At 38.0% G+C, this 27,469-nt stretch overlaps 1 protein-coding gene across 1 annotated transcript in view; it reads left to right on the top strand.

Moving 5' to 3' along the window:
* The window catches only part of LOC107699174 (Down syndrome cell adhesion molecule-like protein 1 homolog), a 136,912-nt gene that overhangs the window by 97,475 nt on the left and 11,968 nt on the right, over positions 1–27,469 (top strand). The window contains exons 10-22 of the mRNA XM_016500367.1: positions 6,486–7,029; positions 9,166–9,447; positions 9,692–9,811; positions 9,909–10,085; positions 15,867–16,072; positions 17,087–17,183; positions 17,347–17,475; positions 17,824–17,991; positions 18,522–18,592; positions 18,904–19,144; positions 21,459–21,605; positions 22,892–23,047; positions 24,587–24,726. Of these exons, the coding sequence (XP_016355853.1) occupies positions 6,486–7,029; positions 9,166–9,447; positions 9,692–9,811; positions 9,909–10,085; positions 15,867–16,072; positions 17,087–17,183; positions 17,347–17,475; positions 17,824–17,991; positions 18,522–18,592; positions 18,904–19,144; positions 21,459–21,605; positions 22,892–23,047; positions 24,587–24,726 (2,478 nt within the window). The remainder of the gene's footprint in view (positions 1–6,485; positions 7,030–9,165; positions 9,448–9,691; positions 9,812–9,908; positions 10,086–15,866; positions 16,073–17,086; positions 17,184–17,346; positions 17,476–17,823; positions 17,992–18,521; positions 18,593–18,903; positions 19,145–21,458; positions 21,606–22,891; positions 23,048–24,586; positions 24,727–27,469) is intronic.

Raw genomic sequence — 27,469 nt, 5'->3', positions numbered from 1 at the left:
GATTTTTTTTGTTTTATTCGCAGTAAAACCACGGTTAATTTTCGTAAGGGAACATGGAAACTCAGAGAGAATATTAAAAGAGATGCATTGGTGGCAGTGAAATTATTACCGACATTAAAACACGTTATTAAGACAACAGAAATAAAGGTTCACAGGATTATGAACGTACATGAAAATGATACACGGGCTTCATCTTGGGCTTTTTGAACTTTTTCTTTTCTCGTCGCCGGACTGCTGATGTCTTTTTTTCGGGTATAGTTGTCCATCAGTTATGATCATTTGCAGTCAGCCACAAACATGAGGTGAGAGTGGGCGAGGGCAAAGGAATGGAGCGTCACGTGTGCTTAGCTTACTGCCTACTGCGTTCACCTTAACATGCTTTTTTTTTTATTGTATATATATATATGATCATGTTTATATTTTTATTTAAGTATATAGATACGTTAATATTATTATTTTATTTTTTTTGAGCAACTGGGATGGTGCCCCACTGGGAGTTGGTGCCCCACGCAAACTGCATACTCTGCGTATAGGGAGTGGCGGTACTGAATTTAATTCAAATCAATGTCTATTTGTATAGTGCATTTCATGATGCATATTGTTTCAAAGCAGTCTCACATGATATGCATGTCTCTACATTACAATTAAGAGTAATTTGTTATCCGAGGTGGCTATGTCAAAGTAATGTCCGTATGGCAGAAATATACAGTTCTAGGATAATACAAATCAGGCAGTTAGTTAATGACATGTATTCAAGCAGAAACGATGAACACAATTAAGGCAATGATTACATGTTGTGATCATAATTACAATGTAAGTAAAATTTGGGAGTTCTGTCAGGACCACTATCGTCAATATAACTTACAATTAGCATACATTTTAGGTTGGGGGAATGGTTCTGTTCTGGGCAAACACTCCTTGCCCATCCACGCAGCCTAGCATGGATAGGTGCAGGGAGAGCAGAATACCCCCCAAAACAACCATATGCTGAACCCCCCAACCAAAATGCTGATAGCATGATATCTAACTGAATGCCTTACGGAAGGAGAGTGGTGGGCCAAGAAGAGCAGCAGGCCCCTTTTTAAAGCAATCTGAAATTAAGATGCAGAATCCACTAGATTGCAGCCTAGTTGCCAGTTGTAGAAAACACTGTGTACTGCAGCCGTAGAGCAAGCAATGACAGGTTTAGAGATCGCAGATTCTGCCTAGCCTAAGCTTAGCATCCATAACACGGCATATAGCTCAATAATTCAAGTCATGTTTATACAGGTTGTCACCTCCCATGATATTAGCGTTCTGAACTGACGTTCATGTCCTCTATCTGATAACCCGCATTAGTGTAGTAGACAATCCTTACCAATACTCTCGAAGCTTATGCAACAGTGTGTAGCTTGCTTAAGCACGGCATGTTGCAGTAGTCAGACCTAAAGAAAATAGCATTACCAATAACCAGATAACCCATAGCAGCAAGCATATCTCAAGATAATTAGATGGCCTTAAACAATAGCTTAACATAAGCTTCTTGCTGTTGCAAGTTTACCCGCATACCAGCACTGCAGAAACACCCGATAGGCTAAAGGCTGATTTATACTCGATGCGTCCACAAGTTTGCTTTGGTGCGCGCGGAAAATATGACGTCATCGCGGTGTTGGCGGAAGTTCGCTTTGAGTGCGCGCAACGTCGTTTCGTGTGGCGGTGTGCATGACATTTTTTGTAACTTCCGAGCAGCTCCGCTTCCGAAGATGCACAAGTTCAAAGCGACTCTAGCCAAACATGCACGTCTATGCTGGCATTTGTGTGAAACAGAAGCAGTTGATGTTAATTTCAAACTCCACCAGGTGCAGCTTTCAACGTTTTTAGGGAAAACGTTTTTTTTGTTGTTGTGTTTTTTTTGCATAGTTTGTCCAAGGCTTTTTAATTGAAGTACGTTTTTTTTTTTTTTTTTATAAAAATAGAAATAGAATTAATTTAATTCAATTCAGTTCAAGTTTATTTGTATAGCACTTTTCACGATACAAATCCTTGCAAAGCAACTTTACAGCAAATTAAGTTTCTACAATATTTAGTTTCTAAGTTTCTAATAATATTTAGATACTATTTATACACTATTTGCTTAAGTTGTCTTGGTTTTGATGCGAAATAAACACAAAAGCTTAAGATTATTTTAATCAGTTTGTACATAAAAAATTACTAATTCATCAACTCATTCATCACGCGAGAAATCTTGTACCGGCAAATGTCTTCTTCTCACCGGTGATTCCCGATGGTTTTAGAGGACAATTACGTCTCGTCGCCCCCTGTTGTTTCAAAGAATAGTACAACGGCAAACGCGACAAGTATAAAAGCCTTTTCCGTTTGGGAAGGTGCGCGTGCAGTCAGTGGAGGCTCGCGAAGCGGAGCCAGGCGAAAGTATAAATCCTGCTTAAGCAATGGCAGGTCTAGCAACGATATGATAGTGGACACTAGATAAGCCTTAACAAGCAAGCAATCACATTACCCTGATAGCTTTAAGCAAAGACCTTCTGAAATGCATAGAGTGGGGCAGCATGCCCTTACAGAAGAATAGAAGAATAGTGCTCTTTTATTAACAACTAAAAAGAGCAGCATGCCCCTTTAAAGCAGTACGGCATATGGTCAATACTCGAATTTAAGCAACAGCATTTGCCCTTGTCCAGATAAAGTTTAGCATTGATACAGCTTTAGAAGCAAACTTACGATCTGCGCATTAGTATCAAGCACATTACCGATACACTAGTTAGCTTGAGCAACAGCATATCACTGACTTAAACACAGCGTGTTGGAAATAGTCGGATAAATTTTATGAAAGCATCCCCAATAGATGAGCCTGAAGCAGCAAGCCTGTTTCATATTGACAGCCTTGACAATAGATTAAAACAAGGCTCGCTGGTAAATTTAACTGGTAATGTTACCAGTGTGACAATACGATAGCATGCCTAGCAAACATAACTGAACAACTAGCCTTAGACAATGAGCAATATCTGAAGCATGTTCGCCAACATAGCATTAGGCAATAAAATGAAAGAAACTTTGCTTAGCTTCGTGAAGACATTCAGAGATGAATAAAGATAAAATGGCCAGTTGTTACATGGATGCTTTAACCCTTCTTGAATATCTTGCTTCTTCCAGTGGGGAAGCAGATCTCGTGTAAAGTTGTTGGTGCAGTCATATTAGCACAACTTTGGCGAAGAATTGCGGGCAAAGTGTCTATATCAATTGCGAGGAGCCGTGCTCGCTCAGATCACTTTCAGTCTATCGGCTTGACAAACAACGTGGCGAATTCACAACTTGAATCTGGTGAGATACTCTGTGGGAATCCTGTCGAAAATCCTGATTGAACGCTTCCTATGGAGATGGAATTTGCCGTCTGATTAGTTCCTGAGCGAAGCGATAGCTGCTGAATAATGACAGAAGGGACCTTTTGAATGGAATTATGATTGGTGTCGTGATCCTATAGGTAGACGTGGATCAGCTGAGTGTCAGCTGATGCGAGCTTGACTAACATGGCTTGACAGAACTATCGCTACGCTCCATTTCTGTATATTTATTCCGAGTTGGCATTAACTGAGGTCCTCGCAAGAGGCCGGATCCAGAGTGGAGCTTGTACAATCTCTAGTTATCTTGGGATCGGCATACTGAGGTAGAAACAGAAAAGTTAATATATAATAATTACCATAGCTGTTGTTCATGACTTTTCGAGCAAAGAATAATCATGTGCATTTGGTCAGACATAACTGGAGTACAAGGTTATGAGAACTCCTAACATTATTAGGAAGGTTATTCCAGAGTTTAGGAGCCAAATGTGCAAATGTTCAATCCCCTTTAGTGGACTTTGATATCCTTGGTACTATCAAAAGTCCAGCGTTTTGCGACCTTTAAGAGTTTGATGGATTGTGGTGTGATAGGAGACTGTTTAAGTACACACGAGTTAAACCATTTAGGGACTCATAAGTAAGTAGCAATATTTTATAACTGATACAGAATTTAATAGGCATCCAGTGTAGAGATTGTAAATTTGGGGTGGTATCCCTGTTGAAAAAAACAGCATATGCTGGTTAGGAATGTTTTGAAGCATGGCTGCTGGTTTGAGCTGGTCCTTAGCTGGTCATGAGCTGGTTTAAGCTGGTCCTTAGCTGGTCATGAGCTGGTTTAAACTGGTTCTTAGCTGGTCATGTACTGGTCCTAAGCTGGTCCAAAGCAACTAGCTCCTGCTCAGGACCAGCTTAGGACCAGCACATGACCAGCTCATGACCAGCACATGACCATCTAAGGACCAGCTCAAACCAGCAGTCATGCTTCAAAACATACCTAACCAGCATATGCTGGATTTTTCAACAGGGATGGTCATATTTATTTGACCTAGTAAGAACTCTAACAACTGCATGTTGGACTACCTGTAGCTTTCTTATTGAAGATGCATGACAACCACCTAGTAGTGCATTACAATAGTCCAATTTAGAGGTCATGAATGCATGAACTAGCATTTCTGCATCTGGTGCATAAAGTGGTTTGCTGGTTGAAGCTGTTCCTAGCTAATCTCCTAGCCTAGCTAACCCGGTGTTTAGCAGATATAGCTGGACTTAAAAGCTAAAAAGTACCCCAAACTCACCAAAACAGTCCAGCCTGACCAGCTTGATGACAAGCTATCCAGCTTATTTTATTTTATTTTTTTTTTCAGTAGGGCAGTAGCAACTTGGTGAACTCCAACAATTAAATCATTGTCAGTGTGAACACCACCTTACACTTTAGACTACTGGACAGTTCTAATAAAAAGCAGGAAAAAAAAAAACATTGGTAACACTTTCTATGAAGCTCGTATTTATAATACATTATAAGGGTATTCTTAAGGCATTATAATGCATGCATAATGCATTATAAAAAAAACGTATAATGTTATATAAACTCATGAATAATCATAACAACAGTTATAATACTTAATATGTTTATTTCTCACTATTAACTAACTATTGACAATGACTTTTATCTCATAAAACTCCTAATTTGCTGCTTAGTAAGCTAGTTGTTAAGTTTAGTATTAAGGGATATAAAATATGGTCATGCAAAATAAGGCATTTGCTTTATACGTACTAATAAACAGCCAAAATATTAGTAATATGCATGCTAGTTAATAGTGAGAATTGGTCCTTAAAATAAAGTGTTACCGCATAATTATTTAATTGGTTACTGTTGATTTGATTACACTTTATTTTGATAGTCTACTTTAGACATTCTACTAACTATAAGTAACTTTGCAACATACATATCAACTAACTCTCATTAATTTGCAACTACATGTCAACTAACACTCATTTCAGTATTAGTAGACTGTTAGGTTAGGGTTGGTAGAATAAGTTGACGTACTTGCAAAGACACTTATAGTCAGTTTATCTGTTGGTTGACCATCAAAATAAAGTGTTAGCAAATATTTACAGTAGCAGACATACAAATACTCTAATGACCGCTAGTTGATATGTAGATGCAGAGTCACTTATCAACAGCTGTTTAAAGGGTACCATCAAAATAATCAAACTGATATTACAATAAAAATAGTTAAAAGCAAATGTGTCATATTACACATTCATCTGATCTGATATCTGATCTTATGGCTGTTTGAGAGAAAAAAAAAGTTATTATTATTATTATTATTATTATTATTATTATTATTATTATTATTATTATTATTATTATTATTATTATTATTATTATTATTATTATTATTATTATTATTATTATTATTATTATTATTATTATTATTATTATTATTACTACTTATAAGTGGTCTTTGACCGCTTTAAGTAAAGTAGCTTAAGAAAAATGGCAAGATATGAGACTTATAATACATTATAACTATGAGAAATATAATCCATTGTAAAAGTGGATGCAATGTGTTCATTGTGTTATAAATCATCATACTCTTAAAAGCTATAACCACAAATAAGTAAATATTATAATATATTAAAACTGTTCTTATGAATATTCATGAGATGATACAACATATTATAAGTTTTTTTATAATGCATTATGCATTCATTATAATGCCTTAAGAATACCCTTATAATGTATTATAAATACGGGCTTCATAGAAAGTGTTACCAAACATTTTAGCCTTTATTTCCAAAAGCTATTTAGTAGCTGTTAGCATTTAGCATGCCACAGTTTCGCTAAAGTAATTCTATGGCCTCTGCTCTCGCAGTCCTCAATTCTTTAAATGTGTGTTTTGGGACGTTGCTATGAAATGTGATGTTGTATTTTCACTCTGCCTACACAAACACATTAGGTTAGTATTTTATTGTTAAGATTACACCACACATAGCGTTACTATTAAATGCATTAACTTTTCGTATTAGTACAGAAACATACCTCATTCAGTCGCTGAAATTATACAAAGGCATGGTTCGTCTCTACGATATGTGCCTATGTGCCAAGCTATGATGAAGAATATGGTACAAGACACATTGAAACTGTAGATGCACACACCTATTACACCACATTCTCTGCTGTGTGAAGACCAAGAGCATTCTAACCCCCTCCTCCCCCTCCACCACTCGCTCTTCTCCTTTCTTGCTCCCACATCTCTCCCTTATATACCCCAAATATCCATGCAAAACCGGGTCTCCCATCTCCCTCTCATTCTCAAATCCTTCTCTCTTACCCTTTTCTACCTGGCATATTCTCCCTCTTTTTTGTCTTCCTCTCTCTCTCTCTTTCTTTCTCTTTCTTTTCTCTCTCTTGCAGGTCCTCCCAGTATCCGGGCCATGCGGAATATCACAGCTGTGGCCGGTCGCAACACTTTCATTAACTGTCGTGTGATTGGTTACCCCTATTACTCCATCAAGTGGTTTAAAGACGGGACAACGCCGTTGCCAGACAACCATCGTCAGGTGGTGTATGAGAATGGCACTCTGAAGTTGAGTGATGTGCAGAAGGGTACGGATGAGGGGGCGTATCTGTGCAGCGTGCTCATCCAACCCCAGCTCTCCATTAGCCAGACTGTCTACGTCACAGTCAAAGGTTAGTGATTACTGCTAATGGTTTTCGGGATGTTTATAGCCCCTTAAAAAAAGTCACAAGCAGTCACAATTAAAAAAAATAAATAAATAAATTAGAAGGTCCCCCTACAATTTAATTTGGGCTGTTTGTTCACAGGTTTTTAAGCAAAAATAAATAAATAAATAAATAAAACCTTCTAGATTATAAGTTTAAAACTGTTAATGAATATTTTTAAGATTTCATCTCCTTCATAACAAGTCTTACAATGATCCACATAATTTATTATTATTCAGAGACTTAAAAACTTCACCATCATGTAGTGTAAATTGTTTATTTGCGGATAATTGTGATATCTAAAATGTATATATAAATTAGTGTTGATTCGTCATTTTGTATTTAGCATGTAATCTTTTAATATAATAATCAAATATGTTTTTGAAGATAATGTAGTCTTGTAAATAGTTTTTGTGTAAAAAATAAAATAAAATCATATGCATTCATGCATTCGTGCATTCATATCAGTTCGTCACATTGGATTTATTGTGAAAACTTTGTGACCATTTTCTCATGAATTGATTTTTCATCAGACTTGATGTAGTCTTTGTGTATTGCATACTGTATATTTTATGCATTATTTAGGCACAAAGCTGATATATATATATATATATATATATAAACACACACACACACAGTCTGATTTCTGTTGTTTTTTTTATGTAAATTATTTTTAATGGTTTTAATTTTGTTACATTTTTTCATTAACTATAATAACCTTGGTAAGTTAAGCTCTTTTTTTTTTAACTGTTCATATGCCAAACAATTACTTGAGGTGTCCACAGAAAATGAGAAAATTCGACAAAAGGCTTGGCGCAAGTTGTTTTAGTGTGAAAATTGCAAATACTTTATTTTTTAATGTCATTTAGTAACATTGGATTTGGTGTGAAGAGGCCACCCTGAGAGGATTTTTGGACTTGAGCCTAGTCAGCAGGGTATCTTGATTTTATGGAGGATTTCCAAAAAAAGCAACCCTCCATTTGAGGTTTGGCATTTCTTGAAAACATGCTTCTTTAATAAAAAGATGCCCACTGTACAATACTTACTTAATCTTTTAAATTTCTTCTGAAAAGAAAAGCGTAGTAGTTTATTGTGGCATAATGGGTGTGTTTTGGTAAATGGAGTGCGTGTTGCCTTCAAACGAGTGTATATTTAACCTCCTGGGGTCGCAGATTTGAATGATAACAGTGAAAATAACTTAAAATGCTCCTTCATACGTGATCGTACATATAAGAGTAATACAGCATTTAAATCTGTAAAGGGTCTACTTTTATTTGTGTACACTCACAATATCAACAAAACATTGTGCTTTTGCAAAATAAAGAAAATAAACAGGGTGTGCTTTTAGCCATCTCATTCTCTGCACATATCAGAACTTTTCCAGGGCCCCAAAACACCCTCAGATCCCAGAGGGTTAAGCTGTAGGCGGGTGGTGAAGGTTGAGGATGGTCTTGCCCCTCCACTGGCACAAAGACCCTGAGAGAAAGCACTCCACTAATAGCCTCTGATTAACAGGATTACAGGCCTTCTGCAGCATTACAACCATTCATCAATTACCCAGTGTACTTAGCATGTGTATGTGTGTGTGGGGGGGAGGGGTATTTTCAATATGTTAAATGTAAATGAATGGGAGGTCACTCTGATGTTGGGTTTTGAATCTTCACTTCACTATGTGTGTCCATACAAGGTGCTACAGTTCCTGGTACAAAGACAGTGAGGTCTAGTGTGTGCATCTGTGTGCATGCGTGTGTGTATGTGTGTACCGTTATAACAGAACACTGACTCCAGTGTGAAGTCAGTATAGTGTGCTGCTTGTCTTGTCATGTCTCTGATTTAATTAGCTGAATTTTAACGAGCCCCAGATTAAATCCCCCAGATGTCTCCGATGGAGCCCCCCCACCTCTGTTTCCATGGCAATGCCATTTTTCCCCCTGCCAATTGGGCTCTAATTAGAGCAGCTATTATGGGCTGGAGGGGTGGGATATGTGTGAGCATGTATGTGCATGTGCATTTTTGGAGGGTGATGGGGGTGAGTATTACATTGCAGACCATGAAGCGTTTGAATTTTGATACTGAAGATATCTTGCTCTTTTCCTCCATCAGTTCCTCCCCTCATCCAGCCCTTTGACTTCCCTCCTACCTCCATCGGTAAGCTGATGTACATAGCTTGTGTGGTATCCTCCGGAGACATGCCAATCCGAATCACCTGGAGAAAAGACGGGCAGGAGATCGTGTCAGGAACATCAGGAGTCACCATCGAAACCAAGGAGTTCATGAGCTCCCTTCAGATCTCTAAAGTTTCGTTGCAGCACAATGGAAACTACACCTGTATTGCCAGCAATGATGCAGCAACTGTCAGTTCAGAGAGACAACTCATAGTAACAGGTGAGCAAGAGAGCAAAGGTTATAAGGCAATATATTGGGATGGGATGCTCAGCATTTTACCAATTAGATCCATTTTCTGGAGCAGATTTACTTAACTTAGGTTCGGGGGATAGGGTTGAGACTATTGAGGTTGAGGTTGTTTGTTTGACCAAATGTTGGAATAGGACCAACAAAACATGTCTTTCTTGGCAAACCACTTTATTGGTATCTCCTCTCCTGAAACTCTATATGTTCCTCATTGTAGTTCCCCCTGGTTTTCGGGTTCAGCCCAATAACCAAGATGGGATCTACGGCAAGTCAGAAGTTCTGAACTGCTCTGTGGAAGGGTACCCTCCTCCCAAAGTTGTCTGGAAGCATGCCAAAGGTAATATCTTTTTTTCACTACATGTCCGAATCAATTTCAAGTTTTCATGAGCAGATGATGAGCCACAACCAACACTGTCTTCATCTTGATTCTGAAGGTATAGGGAACCCCCAGCAATACCATCCAGTTCCATTGACGGGTCGCATCCAGATCTTGTCCAATGGTTCTCTGCTGATCCGCCATGTTTTAGAGGAAGACCGGGGATACTACCTGTGTCAGGCCAGCAACGGAGTGGGGTCCGACATCAGCAAGAGCATGATGCTCACTGTTAAAAGTATGTCAGGCTCTCATGTACATCTGCGCTCATGAAAGGAAGCCCGGGTATTAAAACTTGTATGACTTAATATAATTTAAATGATGTCTCTTACTGAAATATGTGACCCTGGTCCACAAAACCAGTCTTAAGTCGCTGGGGTATATTTGTAGCAATAGCCAAAAATACTTTGTATGGGTCAAAATTATCGATTTTTCTTTTATGCCAAAAATCATTAGGATATTAAGTAAAGATCATGTTCCATGAAGATATTTTGTAAATTTCCTACCATAAAAATATCAAAACTTCAGTTTTGATTACTAATATGCATTGCTAAGAACTTAATTTGAACAGCTTTAAAGGTGATTTTCTTAATATTTCGATTTTTTTTGCACCCTCAGATTCCAGATTTTCTAATAGTTGTATCTCGGCCAGATATTGCCCTATTCTAACAAACCATACATCAATGGAAAGCTTATTTATTCAGCTTTCGGATGATGTATAAATCTCAATTTCGATAAAATTCACAATTTTTGTTTTGTGGTCCAGGGTGACATATGTAGATGAAAATCCATGAAAGATTTACATTATTTAAAAAAATCCACATTGTTTTATACATATGTTGGTCTATGGGGGGAGCCATTATTTTGATGACGTCAAATGGTTGCACTCAGTGAGCTATTGGCACTACCTGTTGCTATTTTTACCGCAACACAACTCAGAATACACAATACGGAAAATAAAATACTGATACGATGACCACAGCTACTGAAAAAGCTTACGTGTCGATGGATATGAGCATAAGCTTAAACCAAATGCCGTATCATCGATTTTTTTCCCCTCAAGGAGTCTAAACGCCCCCGGATATCGAGTGAAATCTATGCTGAGAAACTCGTTCAGTGGCTGTGGCGTCATGACAAGCGTCGGCATGTTTACAACCTGCCAAAATGGCATCTAGCATTTCTTGCCTCTGCTGTTTGTAAGTTATTTTAGTAGCTGTGGTCTACTAAAAGTCTCAAAGGCATCAGGGCTAAAAGTGGTGAGAACAAAGACTCAGGACTTTAGGAAGTTTTATTCATCCACAGGCATCTTCCCATTCTTTTCTCCTCTTCTTAGGACTACGTAGGAAAGCAGTGAAGACTTACATTGCTTCTCTTGTTGCTCTTCGACTAACAATTACAACCAAAAGCCACATAAGGTGGTATCGTATCAGTATTTTATATTCCGAGCTGTGTTGTGGTAAAAATAGCAACAGGTTATGCCAGTAGCAGACCGAGTGCAACGATTTGACAGCATCAAAATAATGGCTCCCCCCATAGTCCAAAATATATATAAAACAATGTGGATTTTTTTTTAAATAACAAAAATCTTTCATGGATTTTCTACTACATATTTCAGTAAGAGGCATCATTTACATTATTTTAAGCCATACAAGTCTTTATACCCGGGGTTCCCTTTAAAAATAAAGGTTCAAAAAGGGCTTTTCACAGTGATGCCATAGAACAGCCATTTTTGGTTCCTCAAATAACCTTTTACTGGACAGTTCTATAAAGAGTTCTAAGCCATGAACCGAAGTAAACAAACCATTTCAGAAATAAATCACAACTTTACAACATTGATTCAAACCAAAAAAAAAAGTATATGTGAACAAACGAACAAATATAAATTAACAAATTACAAAATTAAGAAAGAAAAACAATAGTATGGTTTAAAAGGGAAAAAAAAAAGTATAAGAAAGTAGAAAGTGCAGTAAACAGTAAAACAATTTAGCGCAATTTTGTGTTTATGATTACGATAATAAATTAACGTAATACTGTATGACAACAAATACCAGTTTGCAATATCAAGTAGCATATCAGACTGTTTTTGTACAGACTAAAATAACTGGATATGACTGACACCGAACGCCTTGCACATTTACAAGTTATAAATGACCATACCCACTTTTACATTAAAAATATGGTGGATCGATTTTAATAGATTTTAGATGTTACTAAGCTCAAGTCTCAATACTCTCTAAAGTGTTAAAAAAAAAATATCACAAATGCTGGATGACATTTGAGTGTTTTAAATTGTTTAAATAATTGGAATTAGCAATAGTTTTCAGAGTTTATTTATTTATACATTTGCATTTGCCTTAATTCCATCCAAAAGTCTTGGATACAAATCCTGAGATCTTCTCACTTGTGAAGGATGCGTACAGTACTGCTTTTGACCAAAACAATATTTCTTAGAAGGCTACCTAATTTATGCCTAGACATGTTCTCTAGGTAGACATGTTTCAGGGCATAGCTGTTGAATATCAGACATTTCATAATAGTTAAATCTCTCATTAAACCATGACACAAATAAAGCCATATTTTTTAATGCCAGTCACAGTAGGTTTGAGGATTTCTTGGATGCCATTTGACCTGCAGCCTTTGGGATGGTTTGCGATGGTGTGTGTTTGAGGTCTTTGTTTAAGAATGGCCCTCAGATGGGCTTTCACGTCTCAGACTGATGCCTGCGGGAAGCGTTCGAGACGCTTGAGTGGACACACTCACACACAACACACCACCTCTACACACACACACACAGGCGCACATACACCTGCACCTGTCACACTTTGTCACTCAAACTAATGACCCAGCTTATGATATATCAGTCACACTGAGGCAAGAAATACAAGAAGCCTTTGACTTTTTTTATATAGTAGCTAGAATTGCCAGGAGTTACTGCTTGCATGTGTATGTGTGTGTGTGAGAACAGCTCTCAATAAGAGTACCAAAACAACAAAAAAAAAAGTATATGTGAACAAACGAACAAATATAAATTAACAAATTACAAAATTAAGAAAGAAAAACAATAGTATGGTTTAAAAGGGAAAAAAAAAAGTATAAGAAAGTAGAAAGTGCAGTAAACAGTAAAACAATTTAGCGCAATTTTGTGTTTATGATTACGATAATAAATTAACGTAATACTGTATGACAACAAATACCAGTTTGCAATATCAAGTAGCATATCAGACTGTTTTTGTACAGACTAAAATAACTGGATATGACTGACACCGAACGCCTTGCACATTTACAAGTTATAAATGACCATACCCACTTTTACATTAAAAATATGGTGGATCGATTTTAATAGATTTTAGATGTTACTAAGCTCAAGTCTCAATACTCTCTAAAGTGTTAAAAAAAAAATATCACAAATGCTGGATGACATTTGAGTGTTTTAAATTGTTTAAATAATTGGAATTAGCAATAGTTTTCAGAGTTTATTTATTTATACATTTGCATTTGCCTTAATTCCATCCAAAAGTCTTGGATACAAATCCTGAGATCTTCTCACTTGTGAAGGATGCGTACAGTACTGCTTTTGACCAAAACAATATTTCTTAGAAGGCTACCTAATTTATGCCTAGACATGTTCTCTAGGTAGACATGTTTCAGGGCATAGCTGTTGAATATCAGACATTTCATAATAGTTAAATCTCTCATTAAACCATGACACAAATAAAGCCATATTTTTTAATGCCAGTCACAGTAGGTTTGAGGATTTCTTGGATGCCATTTGACCTGCAGCCTTTGGGATGGTTTGCGATGGTGTGTGTTTGAGGTCTTTGTTTAAGAATGGCCCTCAGATGGGCTTTCACGTCTCAGACTGATGCCTGCGGGAAGGGTTCGAGATGCTTGAGTGGACACAGACTCACACACAACACACCACCTCTACACACGCACACACACCTGCACCTGTCACACTTTGTCACTCAAACTAATGACCCAGCTTATGATATATCAGTCACACTGAGGCAAGAAATACAAAAAGCCTTTGACTTTTTTATGCAGTAGCTAGAATTGCCAGGAGTTACTGCTTGTGTGTGTATGTATGTATGTGTGTGTAAGCAGCTCTCAACAAGAGTAAGAGTGCCCAGCTCATTTAGATTAATAGAACATTACAACGAATCTGTAAGGCCATCTCATGACTGATCGTTAGATCGGACACACAATCTGTTCTGTCCAAATCCATATTATTGATCCTTCACATAATGTAGAGTGCAGAAAACCCCCGTCCACGCAACACTGACCTAGGCCTGAGTTACAGTCCTGACCACATTTAAACAAACCTCATCCACTGGTGTATTTATTAACACTCAGCCATAACATTCTACTCGGTTAAATCTTATGAAGAAATGTCTTAAAAACAATAATAATTATAATACATTTTCATAAAGAGAATGAATTTAATTGTATTTCATTTTATTTGTTTTATTTTCTTTTTCACCCTAATGTCTCATTATGGTAATAATTTTGATCATTACCTTTATTTGTATAGCGCTTTATACCGTACTGATTGTGTCAAAGCAGCTTTACAGTGTCAAACAGGAAAATAGTTTGCCAGTGATGCAAGAAGACTAACAAAGAGTCATTTTCCAGCTAAAGTCAGTTCATTGATGATTCAGTGATAAATTAATCTCATTCTCATTAATGTACTGTAATGCTTGAAATATTCTTATTATTGTAATTAAAATTATAGTATACAGACCATATTATTTTACTAAAATGAAAATAATGTCAATATATATGCGTATAACTGTACTTTACAAGTGTATAATGTGCATTGCAATATGGTGTAAATACATCTCATTCTCATTACTCTAATGCACAAAAAAATCTCATTATTATAATACAATCATTTTGTCTGGACACAATACTTAATATAATCTTGACTTTAATATTTATTTTTAATTCATTTTTTTTTTACTTAAGACCCACTCACTTCAAAAAGTGGACATTGCAAAAACTGTAATTTAAGTGACATTAAGGCAATTTCAAACAAACTGAAAAACGGTGTACAAAATATTTGTGTGAAATTATAGAATGTATAATGACTAATTGATAAAATATGATATTTCGGAAGAAAATTGTTATAAAAAATATATAATTATCATCAATGGACATGAAACTGTACATTAGAATGACTCATATACTGTAAATCATTTAGTATGAAAACTATTACCATTCCATGTACTGAGAATGAGATTTTTTGGCATTAGGCTACTGACAATTTATGCTAAAATCTATGCTACAAATTTCTTGAGGCAATACAGACTTTTTATTAATTATTTTTTTAGGGTGAAATGTAAACGAAAAGAGATTTTTTTTCAAAAGTAATATAAGGTTCTTGACTTAAATATTCACAGTGAAAAAGAAAAGAAATGCTCTCGTGTTTGTAACCTCAGGACAGTAATAGGTGGGATTGCTAGGATAAATGTACTTAAGTTATGTGGTGTTATTCAACAAGAGATAGTAGAACGTGGTTTTAAATTTTCATGCAAAGCCTGTGGATATCATGCGGCTCTATGTTTACGGCATCTGACTTTGTTTAACAGGGATCTGTCTCCTTTTCGCTCTCTCCCTCGAGCTCTCTGAATCAGTGTTGGTGTTATTGATTGAATCGTTCCTCTGTTCTGCCTCTCTCAATTTTATCCGTTTCACTCGTTGGAAGGGAGGGAATGAATAAGTGATGAAAACAAAACAGCGAAACCCTCCTCAGATCGATATTGTGTGCGTGCGTGTGTGTGTGTGTGTGTGTGTGTGTGTGTGGCAGCGCTAGAGAAGAGTGACTCGGGGGAATGAGCAAGCGAGAGAGTGTGAAAAAGTGATTGAGGAGTTGAAGAGAGACACGCTAACGCTCACTGCCCCGTGTCACAAGAAAGCCAGGTGTCGGGTTAAAGTCACACTGACCTCTGCTTCTTTTTAATTTCATTTTTTCCTTCACATATATTTACCTCCTGTCCTAATATATTGTTTGTTCGTGCAGTTCCAGCTATGATCACATCCCACCCAAACACTACCATGGCCATAAAGGGGCAAAACAAGGAGTTAAACTGTACCGCCCGAGGTGAGTACCCCATCATCATTCGCTGGGAGCGAGGCGACACCGTTATTGACCCTGACCGCAACCCTCGGTACTCCATCACTACCAACCCCAACGAGAAAAGCGATGAAGTTATCTCCACATTGAAGGTGAGACACATGTGCAGACACATACAGTATATGTACAGTATGTAGTCAGTGAAGGAGTTCAATAAATGTTGAAAAACGGCAGAAGCTTGCTTAAATGTTTCCAAACAGGTTTCCTAGTAGACTCTTTCACCTTTTTGGTTTTTCAACTTTTATTTTTGCTTTTGTGGTTTGTTTGTTTGTTTACTCACTCTAAAATGATTTTATATTCTGACCTGAGAAGTACATTCATTTATTTATTGAATGATTGATTGATTGATTGATGGATTGATATCTGTGAAGCACATTTAGCTGTATTTATTTATTTATGTATTTATTTATGTATTTATTTATTTATTTGTTCATTTATTTATTTGATTTTATATTCCAATCTTATCTATCTATCTATCTATCTATCTATCTATCTATCTATCTATCTATCTATTATTATTATTATTATTATTATTATTATTATTTCAGTAATATTTTTATTATTATTATTATTATTACTATCTATCTATCTATTATTATTATTATTATTATTATTATTATTATCTATAAATTATTTTATATTCTGACCTGCTTTTTTATTTGTTTGTTTGTTTAATTATTTTCAATGAATTCTAGTATATTCTGACCTGCTAAGCACTTTGAGCTAGATTTTATATATGAAAGGTTGTATTTATTATTATTATTATTATTATTATTATTATTAGTAATAGTAGTATTATTATTATTTAGACACATTAAACTGGAATAAGATAAGTATTTTAACCTTGAAAAAAATATACCCCTCAGCTTTAAATAAAAAAGGTAACATTAGGTAAAGATTTCTAAACAAAGGTTGACAAGGATGAACTCATTTACATCATTTGTCCAATCACAACATATTAGGGAATACAAACAGCCAATCATTTAGCATTCCTACCTTACTGCCAAACTACATATCTTATAATAACAATACATGAAATTGGCCTCAAAATGAGGAAAAGAGAAAAACAAGTTCTTCTCTTAAACACTCTTTCTCTCTTTCTGCAGCTGAAGCCAGCGGAGCGAGGGGATTCCGTCTTTTTTTCCTGCCACGCCATCAACTCATACGGCGAGGGCCGAGGGCTCATCCAGCTGACAGTGCAAGGCAAGACAATCAGCCATGAACAACACGCTCACATCTTACATGATACTCTTTATCTAGAGACACAAAATCAATAATTTACCTCCCGGCCCCAAGCCACCTCTTACTCAGCCTCTCTCTCTGTCTTACTCTATTTGAAGTCTATTTCCACTTGTTTTATTGGCAGAACCCCCTGATCCCCCAGAGCTGGAGGTTCGAGAGGTCAAAGATCGCAGTATGAACCTGAGGTGGACGCAGCGGTTCGATGGCAACAGCATCATCACCAGCTATGACATCGAGTACAAGAACAAATCTGGTGCGGCATTGCTTTGTTTCCATTTCAAGCTTGGATGAATTACATTGTGAGCATGCATTAAATATGTATTTGTATGTCAAAAGAATATGTAGCGAATAAGCTCAGACTACGAGAAGATGAATGGGATGTGAACGGATTTCTGCGGCATTGTGACTTGGGTGTATTGCCTTATTTTGCTGTTTGTACATATGCGGTCGTCTTAGTTTTCAGTGCATCGCTTGTTTTTCAAATCCGTATGATTTGACCTGTAAACAGTCCTCTTTGCATGCTAACAAAAATAATGTTCCAGAACAGCCTGGATGGAGGTGCGATATAGTAATGTATCCTGTTATTCTGTCCTTGTCGCAGACCCATGGGAGCTGAAACATGCCACCCGTAAGATCTCGCCCACCAACAACCAGGCCAACATAGTGGAGCTCCACCCGGCGTCCGTGTACAGCATTCGCATGTACTCCTACAACAAGATTGGACGCAGTCAAGCCAGCAAAGAGCTGACCATCAGCACAGAGGAAGCACGTACGTCTCCCACCCCTAATCTGATCTGATTTACTCACCCTCATGCAGTTCCAAACCTATACCTACTTCTTTCCGTGGAACACAAGAGATGCATTTTTGAAGAATTTCCTGGCCACTCTTTTCCATAATGTCCACAGAAATTTACTGATCTGGTTCCCGAGTTCTTACTGACTCAATGTTTCGATCACAATGGTTGAAAACTCACTGGAAGGGAAGATTATCTGTAAATTTCAGCCTGTTTCTCACACTAATCTATCATATGACTTCAAATAATTGGAATAAAGCACTTAAGTCTTATAGGACACTTTTATTATATGTTTATAGTGCTTTGTACCCTTTTTGAAGCTTAAAAGTACCAGTCCCCTGTCATTGTAATTGCATTAAAAGTTACCATGATATCATACAACATTTCTCATATCGTGTTTCACAGAAAAAAAAGAAAGTCATGCAGGTTTGGAATGACTTTTGAGGTGACAGAATTTTTTATTGCTTTAATATCCTTGTGATATGACATGATTCTCTTCTTACAGCTCCTGATGGGCCACCCATGGATGTGATTTTACAGCCAATGACCTCTCAGAGTATTCGTGTGACCTGGAAGGTATGTCTGCGACTCCTAAACTTTCCATTATTTGGACTTTAGAGCCTAGGTCTTCAACCTTGCTCCTGGGGACCTACTGTTCTGCAGAGTTTACCTACAACCCTAATCAAACTCACTAGAACCAGCTAATAGAGGTCTTCAGGATCACTTGAAAAATCACAGGCCAGGTTTGCTGAAGTATGTTAGAAAAAAAAAGAATTTGCAGAACAGTGGGTTCCCAGAAGCAGGGTTGAAGACCTAGGCTTTTTTAAATTCAGTTTTAAAGTTTTAAATTCACTTATTGTATATCATTTTCTTTTCACTCCACTTAGGCACCTAAAAAAGAGCTCCAGAATGGAGTGATCCGTGGCTATCAGATCGGTTATAGGGAGAATGGACCGGGCAGTAATGGACAGTACAGTATCGTGGAGATGAAAGCCACAGGTGATAATGAGGTGTACACCCTGGATAACTTGAAGAAGTTTGCTCAGTATGGTGTGGTGGTCCAGGCATTCAACCGAGCCGGAACCGGACCTTCCAGCTCTGAGATCAATGCTACAACACTTGAAGATGGTAATGAATATACTTTATCTATCTATCTATCTATCTATCTATCTATCTATCTATCATGCTCTGGGGATTTCTCTTTTGTGTGATTGTGCACGAGTCGTGTGTACTCTGGCCCATGGCCCTCATCCACATGCGTGATATTGATGCTGTTAAGGATAATAGTAATAACAACAAGCATAGGAAAAATAATTATAATTAGCCTGTCTGCCGAAGCCCCTCTCCCTGATCCACTGCTTTTCCTCCCAGTCTAATTATGTGCAGCTGAGCGCATTGTCTCTCCCTCTCTTTTTTCATCTTTCCTCCAGATCCCTCTCTCCGGCTTTCAACTCCCCTCCTCTCTGCACCCACTCCTCTCTCACTCGCTCTCAAAACACCTTTCATTTATCTCTCCCTCCATCTCACAACTTCCCCTTCCACCCCTCCGCCCACTTATGTCCCGCTGTCTTTCTTCTCCATTCTTATTTTTGGAAAGCTCCTGGGTTCTTTTTGTGCCACTGTTGAGTATTCCATCACCCATTTTATTTTTTTTCTAAAAAAATTAATAAAAAATCCAGCTTAGCCAAGATGGTCTACTATATTAAAACCAGGTCTGCTTGTTGATAGTCCAGCCAATTAACAATCCAGACCACCTCTGACCAGCTAATAAAACTGGACCAACTAGAAAACAATGAAAAACCATCTACCACTTTAAGGTGATTTCATTTGCATCTTCTAATTCACACTGATCTGACAGACACGGACCAATTCTGACAGTCACCAGATTACAGTATGTCACTTCTCAGACATGTCAATCAGCAGTAGAGCCCACTGGTGAGAGAGATCACTCTGATTGACTGTTCAGCTTAGTGAACTAGTGCGCCAGAAGAAAAATGGAAGTGATCAAACAACAAATTCAAGAGGTCACACACAGAAGACTTTTCCTAGCTCTTCCGGTTTTCCTTTTTGAATGACGAACACAGACTGCTTCCACATGCTGGTACAGAGAGTTATTTCTTCTTGTGCAGGTGTAGAACGTACAGACTAGTTGGCCATTGGCTGTAGTCTTTGCAGTGTTCAAGCACAACTTTTTGTCCCAGATGCAGGTGACGTGACGCAACACCACAGGCGGCTTTGTCACTGCCAGGTCTTTGATGTTTGATGTACCTGGGCATCACTGAAAAGTGGTCCAAAGATGGATGATTTTGTTTTCATCACAGGGACATCTTTGGAGTGATTCATTGAAAAGATCTGACTCAAAATAAATGATTTGTTCATGAATCAGACATGGCTACTTCTCTCATGAATGTGCCAAGACGACTCAGTGGATGTCAAGATTTTCAGTGCATAATGACTTGAATTTTGTCTGTTTGTTGCATACTGTACAGTAAGCCTATTGTATGACAGAAGATATATAGCACACAAATTATATAGACAACTTTCCAGATGCTTTTATGGCCCATATATGTAAGAAAGAAATCATACTTGTTTGAAATGACATAAGGGTGAATAAGTAGTTTTGCCTAGGAGGAAAGCAAGATGCCAATACACCCATAAGATACCAATATACCTGTTATAAGTGTCAGATCCAGAGAGTGAGTGAGAGCCTGGGTTTTGTGCGCAGGGTTGAAGAGTTATTGCGAGTTGTGCTTGTGAGCGTTCTGTCAAGCCGTTCTACTCTAAATGGCAGTTTTAGTGTGGTCCACCAGGGCCAGACAGAGTCGGACCCTAAGGCCTCTTGAAACAAATACCATGATTTCTCCTCTGCTCTCTCTCCCTCCCTCCTTACACCATCTCCTTTACTCACTACTTCTCTTCCTGCGCCAGCTGCAGCTGCTCCCTCATAGAGCCAAGCCAGCTTTATCCCTCCTCTATACCTCCTTTCATCCTGTCGTCCGCACATGCTTTTTCCCTCCCAGCAAGTCACACAGACAGGCTCTGTGTCCCCTCAATAGTGCCATTATTTATTCAGGGACACAATTTGGCACATCAACACCACCACCACATTTGCGGTGTATCCGGAAAAAAAAATCGAACACATTTAGTAGGTGAAACAGCTCAAGATCGAGATAACAGTAACGTTTCACTTCTCCTCAGCTTCAGGACATGATTGTTCCATCCATTTCGAGTGTAGTTACAAGGTTGTTGATGCTCTTGTGCCATACCAAGTGCTCCAATTGCAGTATATTACTGTCATTTTACTATATCACTGTAATTGTGCTCTTTCACTGCAATTTTTGTTTTCACTTCACCTATTGTATCTTGTTTCCATTGGTGCCTGAATTATTTTCCTGCCGCTTCCTTTGCTTTTATGTGACCGTCTCTCATTTTTCTCTCACAGTTCCCAGCCAGCCACCCCAGAATATACGGGCCATCACGGTGACATCAGACGAGGCGGTGATCACGTGGTCCGAGCCCCCACGGATGACCCTGAACGGGGTTCTGAAGGGCTACCGTGTGGTGTTCTGGTCCCTCTACCCCGATGGAGGTGGGTGCTGTGGGGGCCAGACACTGGGGCTCAATCAGAGTAATTATAAACTATTACTGTTACTTCCTCACTAGCAGCAATCCCTGTAGAGCGCCCCCTACTGCCCACCCGTGTATCTGTATCCCGGCCAGTCCAAACCACAGACGGTGTACATTTGTGGGTGGACAGGTGTATGTGTGTGTGTTGCTGTCTTTTATATCTAAAAGGAGTAAAATGTGGAATAAGAAATCGGCGAAAGCGTCTTCAGTGTCACATGATCCTTCAGAAATCATTCCAATCTGCTGATTTGGTGCTCAAGAAACATTTCTTATAATTATCGATGTTGAAAACAGTTATGTTGCTTAAAGGGATAGTTTCAAAAATGAAAATTATGTCACTATGTACTCACCCTTGTGTTGTTCCAAACCTGTATGAGTTCCTTTTTTTCTGTTGAACACAAAAGAAGATATTGGCTACCATTGGCTACTGCAACTGTTTGGTTACCAACATTCTTCAAAATATCTTCTTTTGTGTTCAACAGAAGAAAGAAATGTGTACAGGTTTGGAACAATGTTAGGGTGAGTAAATGATAAAAGTAAATATTTTACCTTTCACTTTTGATCAATTGAATGTGTCTTTTCCGAATAAAAATATACTGAAAAAAAAAGATTTAAAACTGCAAACTTTCGGTAGCGTACTTTAACCAACTTGTTTGAACAGTAAAAATGGTTCATAAATGGGCTGAGTAATGGCAAGGTAAGGGTATATAATTTATACCAAACAGAAGTGAGGGAAAAATTCTATGAAAAAAGTCTATGGGTCCTTTTGTGTTTATTAATCTATGTCACTTACAAAAAAGTACTGTGGCAGTACCCTGGTACAGTAAAGATATAAGATGGTAATACTATGATACTTTAACATATACCTTGATTACAAAATCATATTCAGTAGGACTCAAGGTTCTTCAAAAAAAATAGCATGCTGTTACCATGGTGTATATCCAAAAATAAATGGTATTTTAACATCTCTAAAGAGCCATGGGAAAACTTTTTACTTTTTGTTTGTTTTGCATTGAGACATAAATATCATTGTCTGCTAAATATAGCTATAGCAGTGACAAGCAACCCTTTGTCCAGCAAAATGGACTATTTTAGTCTCCCTCTGAATAATAACATGGTATTTTTTTGTAAGTGGAATGTGTAAACATGTTTATCCTGTGTTCCCTTGTGAAGTGTTCAAAGTGTTATTAGTGAGTAAATGAAAATGCAGAAAAAGGAGAGTCATTTAGTTTTTTTCACGTCTCTCAGAATGGGGAGAGATGCAGAACATCACTACCACTCGTGAGCAGGTGGAGCTGAAGGGTTTGGAGAAGTTCACAAACTACAGCATTCAGGTCCTGGCCTACACACAGGCAGGAGATGGCGTCCGCAGCAATGTACTCTACATACAGACCCGAGAAGACCGTAAGTTTGCGCACCACACAAGTAAACATGACCACTGATCATACCTCAACATATCTGCAGAAACCTAATCTGCTGACTTGTTGTCTATTCCATTAGACAGTTAAGGCATCATGGAACCTCATATGTGACTCCTCACATGAAACGCACAAGAAACCTGACTTGACATTAGCATGTTGCTAAGCTAAAAGCTTAGCATAAAAATACACAGCATCCCAAAATATTGGGTAAACTAGTACATTTTTTAATTACACTAAACTATTTTATTGCTCATTTCCAGTTTGATATATTGGTCCATTAACATTTAAAAGTTTGGTGTTGGTAAGATGTGTTAATGTTTTTCAAATAAGTCTGTTATGCTCAACAAGGCTGCCTATATTTGATCAAAAATACAGTAAAACAGAAATGTTGGAGAATAGTATTACTTTTTAAAATAACTGCTTTTTATTTGAATGTATTTAAACATATTATTTAGCCCTATGATGACAAAGCTGAACTTTCAGCAGTCTTCAGAGTCACATGATCAGTGTCACAATCATCTTCCTGAGTTTGCTGCAGTGCAATTCATTCTGGGACTGCCTTCTTTATGAATGATTTTGTCTTAGAATGTGGCCCATCGAGGGATCTTCAAAGACAAATCAATGTGACTTATTACTATTGAGCATATTATGATCCCTTAACATGCTCCCTAAATAGCCAGCTCACTAGGTTTTGGAACACAAAAATAAAAGAATAGTATATAGGCTTTTATCTGTAACCGATAATTGTGACCATCCATTGAGCTTTCAACCCAGCCAGTGGAGAACCCGTATTCAACATCTGATTATGTTAAACGGCCACTTTAACAACAGACAGAAGTTTTAAGGCCTGTTCACACCAATATGAATGATCAGTCCAAAAATGTGGCCCAGTTTTTGAATGCGATTTGTCTGTTCAGACAAATGGAAAGAAATGGCATGGAATGAAAACACAAATTCACTCTCTCACAGTAGGTGGCGCTTATTTGTATTTGTTATGGTGTTTATCAAATAACAGCAAATACAAGAGTACAGAGATAAGAGAACCAGTTCTGCATTTATCTTCTACTGTTCACTGTCGCTTAACAAAATTCTGTTCGTGAGTGTCACCAAGTCATAGTTTTCTGTAACAGCAGTGGCTCTGGGCATATGAACAAAAGCTCAAAACTTAGTGGTTGGCAAATTTTCTTTGCAGTGGAATGAAAAGAGAACACCACTTCATAAAAATGTGAATGCGAATGTTTGTGTCGGTCTGAACACTAATCATTTAAATAAAAATATGTACTGCATTTCATGCACACTGTACGCAAACCTTTGCATATATGTAAAACCTGAAGTATACTTTGACAGCTGACTAAATAGGCAAAAAGACAGCTTGACATCTTTTGTCTTCTTTCTAAGTCCAGAAAAACCTGGAATATTTTACACATTTTACAAACAAACCTTTTGGTCACTGGGAGGTGGTATATCCCACAATGTCTCTGTCATACATTAATAGTGTTCTGTCTCTCTTTTTCTCTTTCAGACCCCGGCCCTCCAGCTGGCATCAAAGCAGTGCCATCCTCTGCCACCAGTGTGGTGGTATCCTGGCTTCCCCCCATCAAGCCCAATGGTATCATCCGAAAATACACAATTTACTGTTCCAGCCCTGGATCGGGCCAACCGGTGAGGCATTAAAGGGGGAAACTTGTTTTTAACGTTGATTTTGGTGTTAGTGTGGCTTGCGTTAGTGTTTTTGTTCAAAAACTAAATGAAGGCACACTTGTGTTTGTTGAAACAGACAAGAGTGAATATTTGTGTTTTTTATATTTTATTTTCTTTTTTTTTTTTTTTTTTTTTGCACTTATTTGATTTATTTAATATGGTTGTGGGAACAGTATGTGTGGATTTTAGATTCTATCAGTTTTCTTTCGATTCTAAATATAAATCAGTGTTTATTTCACTATATTGTCTATTTGTGTCTGGATTTGTGGAGAGTGTATTTTTAATCTGTGCATGTGTGAGGTTGTGCTGCAGTATCAGCGGGATGTGTGTGTGTGTGTGTGTGTGTGTGTGTGTGTGTGTGTGTGTGTGTGTGTGTGTGTGTAAACAAATTAAAATGATAGAATCGCCAGGATGTGTGTGTGTGCGTGTGTGTGTGTAAATGAGAGGCTCATACTGCAGTGTGTGCATGCAAGCTCACCCTCCCGTCTCATTTGCATATCTGCGTCTCATCACGTTGCCTAGACAACCTCATCTGTTCATCAGGGAGGGCAGGAAACAAGCTGAGAGCACACAGACACACACACACACACACACATCTCACAGGCTCAGTCACATGTATAACCACCTCCTCAACAAACACACACACACACACACACACACACACACACATAATTTGTGTACTCTCACACTGAATTAATGTACCTGTCCAGATGTACACATGCTCACTCTCTTCCTTTCTTTTGCTCATTCACAAATCACTCCTCTCTCTCTCTCTCTCTCCGGCCTCTCGCAGAGCACGGGGTGATTACTAAGTTTCCTGTGAGGGGTAGGTTTAGGGGTAGGGTTGGTGTAGGGCAATAGAAAATACAGTTTGTACAGTATAAAAACCATTACGCCTATGGAGAGTCCCCGTAAACCACAAATACAAGTATGTGTGTGTGCGCGTGTGTGTGTGTGTGTGTGTGTGGCAGCATTCAGTACAATCGGTGGGAATGACACTGTGTGTGTTTGCATGTCTGCGGGCCGCAGACGTTGACTGTGATGAGCACGCGTTTGGACAGCAGACACATGGCTCTCTTAAACACACTACAATTACAGAGAGCTCGAAGCACAGCCTAACGTCACTTTATTTCTGTGTGTGTACAGTGTACGATTTTATATTTTTGTTGTGCATTACAATGAAAGGTGAATAATAGAAGTACTCATTATGGAGTGTGTGTGTGTCTCACGCATGCTGAGGTGAGCAACAGATATCTCTCATTAGTCGGCCTCTATTGTTAGTGTTATCTGAGGCTGACTGATCTAGTGTGTCTAGGGGTATTGTCTTTTTACCCTCTCATCTACTTGTGTAAGGCCACCTGGGTCTCACTCTCTCTCTCTCTCTCTCTCTCTCTCTCTCTCTCTCTCTCTCTCTCTCTCTCTATCTCTCTCTCACACACACACATACAAACACATATACTGTAGACGCAAATGCACACACAGACACATAGTTCAGCCTTTTTCACTCACATTTTCACTCACATAAAGAAAAGCAGCAGAAATCTCTTAGCGTGTTATTTAGCAAACGCTATTAAATCAAGGGTAAAGGAAAGAATTGTCTTTGATAGTCATTTTTTCCAGGTGCCACCACACCATGAGTTACACATTCGCCTCTACACAAGAGTCCAGTATAAATCCCACATGAAAACAAGTCATCATCTTTCATTTTTAGCTTTAAAAAGCATTTTTATAAGAGCTGGAGCCTAAAGCAAGGCCAAAAACATTCTCTGTGCAAACGTTAATACTTAGCAAGTGCAGTTCCATTAAAACATTAATTGTTGTGATGGTAACAAAGCTCAGTACCAAGCTGTTATAAAATGTGTTTTCAATCGTCATTTCAACAGGAATAAATGGGATCAGGAACTTCATGTGAGGGTGTAATATTTATTCATACAGATTTCGCAATGGTTTCAAACTGGTCAGGTTAATTCACTGCACTCACAATATGTGTGGGCAACTTTTTCACCCTCATGTGAAACTCCCGATCACAGATTCGTATTAAAATTACAGGATTTTGCCACCAATATCGTAGAACAATGGCAGATGTGGCAACACCTTTATTCAGGTAGCTACCTAATTTCTGCCTCACTAGCATAACCAAATGGAGGAAAAAAAAAACTGTTTTCAAACGGGTTTCCTGAATAGAATATAAGATAGTCCCACTTACATTTTAAAGGGGTCATATGATGTTGTTAAAAATAACATTATTTGGTGTATTTGGTGTAATGAAATGTGTTTATGCGGTTTAAGGTTCAAAAAACACATTATTTTCCACATACTGTACATTATTGTTTCTCCTCTATGCCCCGCCTTTCTGAAACACATCGATTTTTGCTCAACGCTCATCGGTCTGAAAGTCGAGGTGTGCTGTGATTGGCCAGCTATCCAGTGTGTTGTGATTGGCCGAATACCTCAAGTGTGTGACGGAAATGTTACACCCCTTACCATACTGTGATGCAGTGTCCCGGGGGGAGGAGACAAAACCAATAAAACCCATTATAAATGAGGCATTTGTTGCATCCAGTGGGGACATAATTACGGATTATAATGACTTATGCTGTCTTTTTAGGCGCTGCGTTGCGTTGCATCGCGCCGTGTAAACATAAAATCATGTCTGCATTTGTAATCGGAGAAATGACAAACAACAAGCACTACTCTACACTGC

This window comes from Sinocyclocheilus anshuiensis, unplaced genomic scaffold (genome assembly GCF_001515605.1).
Source record: "Sinocyclocheilus anshuiensis isolate Anshui unplaced genomic scaffold, SAMN03320099.WGS_v1.1 scaffold374, whole genome shotgun sequence".
NCBI classification, from domain to species: domain Eukaryota; kingdom Metazoa; phylum Chordata; class Actinopteri; order Cypriniformes; family Cyprinidae; genus Sinocyclocheilus; species Sinocyclocheilus anshuiensis.
This window is presented reverse-complemented; position numbering and strand designations above follow the sequence as displayed.